Raw genomic sequence first — 6,424 nt, 5'->3', positions numbered from 1 at the left:
ATATGGTAGACTAGGCTTGGAAGGTCTTTTGTTATTCGTGTACTCCAATTTTATTCTCTAGTGAATCGATTTACCGCGGCGGAAAGGTTTTTTGTTGAGATCCTCGGTTTCCTCTTCGATAACACATCGTCGTGTTATATTGTTTTTGCATCTCTTTTCCTTTACTCTTATGCTTTACTTTTATTGTTTGTTTTTCTTGTTTATGCACTAGAGTAGTTATCGGTTTATTTGTGCTTCATTTACTCTTGTTCCGCACTTAGATAAGTTAGAGTAAAAACAATCTAGCCGTAATTTTTTTTGGGTCTAAACAGCTATTGTGTTTTTAACACAAATCCGAGCTTTCAGAAGCCTTAGTCACATGGTTTATTTAATGAGTCATGTGAATAATCTAAATAACACATGCTGATGGTTTTATGAGTTGTTATTTATAATTCAAGATTTCACAATTAAAATGAGTATAATACAAACATAGAGAGGTTCATATACAATCCACACTAACTAATTACACAATATTAATTAGGAAATTGAAAACAAAGGTATATCCCAAGAGACACACAAAACTAGGCAATATCTTATCCTCTAAGCAAGTTTGACATAACATGACACACAAATGGTTTATACAAACTCTTATTCCCTGTTCGTCTTTCAACATCTCCTTCTTGCTACTTGATAGGTTCTTAAAAATTTATTAATGCATTACGTTTAAAAGAGGATTGGTTCAATAAAATATGGACTATCCATCAACACCAAACAAAGCTCAAGGATATAAGGCAACAGATGGATTGAAAGGAAGCTGGTCAGCACAACTAAGCAATTCATGAGGTCCTGCTTTGTTTGGGTTAACACCTGTAAGATTAAGGTAATGTAGGTAATATTTGATGATGTTGTTCATGGACTTCTCATTATTACCTTTACCACAAACAAGATCACCATAGAGCACATTCATGGTAGTACCGAAACCTGAAACTCTCTTGGCCAAACTGTCATTCTTGGTGGGTTTCCAGTCGCCAATAAAGACATCGTGTGCTGAAGGTTGATTTTCTTTTATTGGCGTCATCCACCTCCAAATTGCAACCAGGAAGGCCAAGGTAGCATTTTTTTCTATGTATTCTGGATGGTTTAACAAATCCACGTTCAAATCTTTAGTGGCTTCTCCATAATTGTAGTTCCTATGGATATCATGAATAAATAGAATCCATTGGATTGTGTCATGAAGCTGTCAATTGATCTACAGTTTCTTTAAGGGAAGGAAACAAAAGATACATACAAGTCTTACAATTGTAAAGCAAAATGTTGTCTTTAAGAAAAAGGAAAAATCTTGTATTTAGTTTTACCAAAAATTAGGTTGCACATGTTTTTTCTCAAGAATCGGTTACCTAGATTTTGTATGATGAATGCATAACTTAGGAACTCATATTTGAATTATGCTAGAAAATGATCACGTTTTGATTTTTTTTTTTTTTTTAAAAAAAAAGGTAAACATAAAATTTCTAAAGAAGTTTCAACTTAAATAAAATTGACCGATATAAATGATAAAATCATTCGATGCAAAGATATAAAGAATGTATAATTAGTGCTATTTATTGATAATTAGTGCAAAGATATAAACCATTGGATTGTGTCATGAAGCTGTCAATTGATCTACAATTTCTTTAAGGGCAGGAAACAAAAGATACATACAAGTCTTACAGCTGTAAAGCAAAATGTTGTCTTTAAGAAAAGGAAAATTCTTGTATTTGGTTTTACCAAAAATTAGGTTGCACATGTTTTTCTCAAGAATCGGTTGCCTAGATTTTGTATGATGAATGCATAACTTAGGAACTCATATTTGAATTATGCTAGAAAATGATCACGTTTTGATTTTTTTTTTTTGATTTTAAAAAAAGGTAAACATAAAATTTCTAAAGAAGTTTCAACTTAAATAAAATTGACCGATATAAATGATAAAATCATTCGATGCAAAGATATAAAGAATGTATGATTAGTGCTATTTATTGATAAGGTAGATACCAATAGATAGGTAGAGCACCCCGACCATAATATGCAACTCCAGGTGCACATGGATAAATGTCTTTGTAGTGCTCATCACAATAATGAAAGCTGGTATTCTTTTCCTCGTAATTGCATAAACCGCAAGTTACAGGTCTAGAAACGTACCCTTTGTCGTCACCTAAAAAATATCATCCACACTTACTTTGCTTAGAGATTGAATGAATCAAATATTATTAATTATTGTACATATATATACTACTTTATCTACAAATAGCTAGTTCATCAATACGTAGTTTCCCAAGTAAATTTAGTTCCCAACGTCAATATTTTCTAAAAAATGAGTTATTTTTCCTATTGTATTTTTTATAACCGACATTTTGGTCTTTATATTTTAGAGTCACGATCAATATAGTTTTTACGTTTTGATAACAATCAAGTTAGTTCATACCATTAATTCACTAACGAAAAATTTTTACATGGCTAACAGTGTGCATTGCTAGCACACATATGGCAAACAAAATAATATAATTAATATTTAAAAGCATGTCATTTAAAAAGAAAAAAGCCATTTTAAAACCACAAAAATAACTGGAAAAATTAATTGAAAGAAATAAATAAATAAAATGAATTAAAAAATAGTCCTTAATTTTTTAAATTTTCTTATGTATTCTAGCAATTTCTTAGCTACCAAACACCATTCTAGCAGCACACCAATGCGAAAATCCCAACCAAAATAAAACCCATTACAAAACCAAACACACAAAAAGAACTAATCAAGCCCCAATCAAGATCGAGTGCTCACTGATCAAACACAAACATCGCATATTCACAACCCATACAATAAATTCCTCTATTCACACATAACTTGTCATCCACATACACATAATAGAAACCCTGACAACCAAAATTTCACAAATCTTGTGCCACGCGGCGTAGATGTCCCCTCTAGACACCAGTTTGAGAAGAGAGAGAAAGAGTAGAACCTTTGGGTTTAGGTTAAGCAGATAGAGAGTTGAGGCTAGAGTGAGAAAGGGAAAAGGAATGAAATCAATAGAGGAGATGGTGGTGGTGTGAGCTTGCGAGAGGATTCGGCTTGTGAGTGAGAGAGAAAGAAAGGTTTGCCAAGAGAGAAAGAGAGCTTCATACTGAGAAACGAAGGGATGCCATTGCTGATGCTGGTAGTGGCATGCAACGACGAACTAGAAGGGATGATATTTCTGGAGGATCAAGATTATGGCCATGGAGGTTGGGGTTCGGTCAAACATAAAGAAAAGATTTCTAGTATGAAGGGGGAATTGGTTAGGTAGTGTTTGATTATGTGAGAGATTTTTTTTTCGTTGGGATTTTCTATTGGTGTGTTAATGGGTATTGTGTTTAAAAAAAAAAAAAAACCATTTTCGTTATTTTTTCAATTAAATTTTCAAGGTTTTTTTTTTGGGTTCTAACATGCTTTTAATTGTTAAGTATTTAATTTTATATTATTTTGTTTGCCATATGTGTGCTAGTGGGATGCACGCCATCAACTATGTAAGCATTTTCTTTTAGTGAATTAATAGTAGGTACCAAATTAACTTTAAGTTGAAAATAATAGGAATTAAACTAACAGCTACAAAAATGTAGAGACTATATTGGCCGTAACCTCAAATGTAGGTATAATGGTAGTATTTTTTTTTACAACTATTTCATTTTTTTATATTTGGTAGCAATTTTTAAAAAGTTTTAAAATGATCTCTTACCTTTTCTTATTTTTAGTTTGCTGTGAGATATGATTGTCTGCAAAAAAAAAAAAAAAAAAAAGTGGAAAACAATCTTTAAAAAATAAAGCATACTTTTTTTAGCTTGATATGAGATAAAATTGTTTCTACTCAATTTTTCTACAAAACAATTTTATCTCCGGTGAAACTAAATAAATCTCACTTAAGTTAAATATGGGCAGCCAAGAACTCAATGACGATTTAAGTGTACCATCATATATATATATATATATATATATAAAAGGTAAAAGACTTTATTTTAAAGAATGGGGGGTCTTTTCTTGCCCCTGGCGACTACGTCGATTTTAGGTAACTAAATATTTTATTGAGGAAAAAAAAAATCTTAAAAATAACTAGGAAAAGGAGGTTTTAAAAAAATATATATATATATAAAAAAAAATTCTCAGATTCGATCCAAACCAAACAATCTCCTAGGCCTACAATATAATTAACTGTAAATAAATATTCGCTCACACTTATTTTTTACATCTTTATACACAATATCCACAATAATATATGCTTATACACATTTTAAATTATTAAATTGTAATTCCAAATTATTTAAAATGTAGAAAATAGATATGCATCAAAAATGTAGAAGATAGACATTGTACTATTAATATAAGATTTATATTATAGACTAAATAAATGTGCAGTTTAAATTTTATATTGTTAATAAGATGTAAAATAATAATTTTCTAGATATAAAGTAAGTCTTGAGAGTTGTTTCTCATTTTCTCAAGAAAAAAAAGAAAAAAGAAAAAAAAATTAAGAAAGTTGTTTCTCAAAAGAACAAAAAAGAACAAGTCTTGAAATTAAGTTGAAACACAGTTAACACTTTGATCTCATCTATATATGACATCAAAGCCAGACGGAATATATACATATATATTCAACCACACCAACAACAGAAAAACTCAAATTAAAGAGAAACTCTGAACTCACAGGTTACTTTGCTGCCGATATGTGCAAGTAATGCTGCGACTTCCATTTTTCCAAGGGAAACATTCCCCCCGTCCTTGTAGGTAGTACCAAAGCCAGAAGGCTGGTACTGAGCTGCGGCAGTGATAAAAGACATGTAGTTCCAGAATTCTTTTGACCAAGACGACGGCTTATTCTTAGAAGGTTTGAATGGTCGACGGTCATACCGACTCATACGGTTAAACTGGGCAGTCTGGACGTTATGACAAACACTCCCGTTGCAGCATATTCCTTCGCCTTCCTTCATCAACATACAGCAGTGATCTGTACGTGTGTGGCAGCGAGGACAGCTCTTCAGAACATAAGGACCACGGTAATAAGAGTTGCCACAATTCACTAGCACTAATATAAAAGCCAATATTGTAAATGGTACAATCCATTTATACTCCATTTTTTGCATCTAATAATTGACAAGGTTATTGGAGAGTGGAGAGAGCTGTGTAATGTGTTCCTTCACTTGGAAGAAAAGGAGTGGATATTAATGTGATTACGAAGAATCAGGAATATTTATAGATATATCTTTACTTCAAAATGAATAAAATAATTTGTTTCCTATTCTTCGTTCTCTAGCCAGTTTGTTTCTCTCTCAATTTTTTATTTCGAGTATGTTTTTGTCTACTCCTCACGTGTATTATAATTTTTAATAAATTTAATCATATTCATATACAGATAAAGGGATAAGATATTTTTTCCCAAATGGGCACTCAACGTTCCTTTCCCTCTCGTCTCTCAACTCAAACCCTCCCTGCTGAGTCCAGCGTCGTCCCCTTCCAACCACGTTTTCTAGGATGTAGCGTTTATTACACGCATACAAAGTACAAACACCTCTCCTCGTAGCGAAAAAGCAATTGAATGACCAAGTTAGAAATTTTGACTTGAAATCATTATTTTAATTACTTGTTTTTTCGTATGTGTGCGTTAATGTGTATTAGTGCATGTAACAAATTATTAGGCAAAAATGTAATTTACACCACTAACTTTGCTTAAGAATCATTTTAGTCATTTAAAATGTTGGAATTTGGTCATTTTAATCTAATAAGTTTACTCCAAAATCATTTTAGTTCTTTAAGTTTGAAAATGATCATTTTAGCCCAATAAATATACCCAAAAATTATTTTACTCCTTTATATTTGTAATTTTGAGTTATTTTTTGGCAAAGTTACTTGACTAAGTGTCCATTTAGGACAAGCTGAAAATTTCAGCTTATTTGCAATTTCAGTTTATTTTTACTATTATTCATGGGTCTCACTACAATTTATCTACAGTACTTTCAGCAAAAAAATTTTAGTTTCAGCTAAATAAGTTGTTCCTAAATAGATACTAAGTGAGTCTTTAAAAGACTAAAATGATTTTTGAATGAATTAGTCACTAGACTAAAATGAAAATTTCAAACTTAAAGAATTAAAATGTTTTTGGTGCAAATTACAAACTAAAATGATCAATTTCAAACTTAAAGAATCAAAATAATTTTTGGACAAAATTAGTGGGTGTGAATTGTATTTTTGCCAATTTTAACCTTTATGTAATATTATTACCGCTTTTTACCTTTATGTAATACTATAAGGTACACACTTTACGTTATACTTTTATCCTTGTGTACTAATAGTTTTACTTTACTTAGCATCTTTTTTTTTTTTTTTTATGAATCCACTTAGCATGTCTATCCCTTGATGCGATGATCATTTCATAGGTATAAA

General features: G+C 31.1%; 1 protein-coding gene across 1 annotated transcript; it reads right to left on the bottom strand.

The window, feature by feature from the left end:
* Positions 1-458: 458 nt before the first annotated feature.
* Positions 459-5,220, bottom strand: LOC142629313 (chitinase-like protein 1). The gene is made up of 3 exons (XM_075803273.1): positions 4,692-5,220; positions 2,011-2,170; positions 459-1,169 (listed from the first exon to the last, which is right to left on the bottom strand). The coding sequence occupies exons 1-3, from the start codon at positions 5,125-5,127 to the stop codon at positions 758-760; spliced, it is 1,008 nt and encodes a 335-aa protein (XP_075659388.1). The 5' UTR covers positions 5,128-5,220; the 3' UTR covers positions 459-757.
* Positions 5,221-6,424: the final 1,204 nt, after the last annotated feature.

The sequence above is a fragment of the Castanea sativa genome, chromosome 3 (assembly GCF_040712315.1).
Source record: "Castanea sativa cultivar Marrone di Chiusa Pesio chromosome 3, ASM4071231v1".
NCBI lineage: Eukaryota > Viridiplantae > Streptophyta > Magnoliopsida > Fagales > Fagaceae > Castanea > Castanea sativa.
This window is presented reverse-complemented; position numbering and strand designations above follow the sequence as displayed.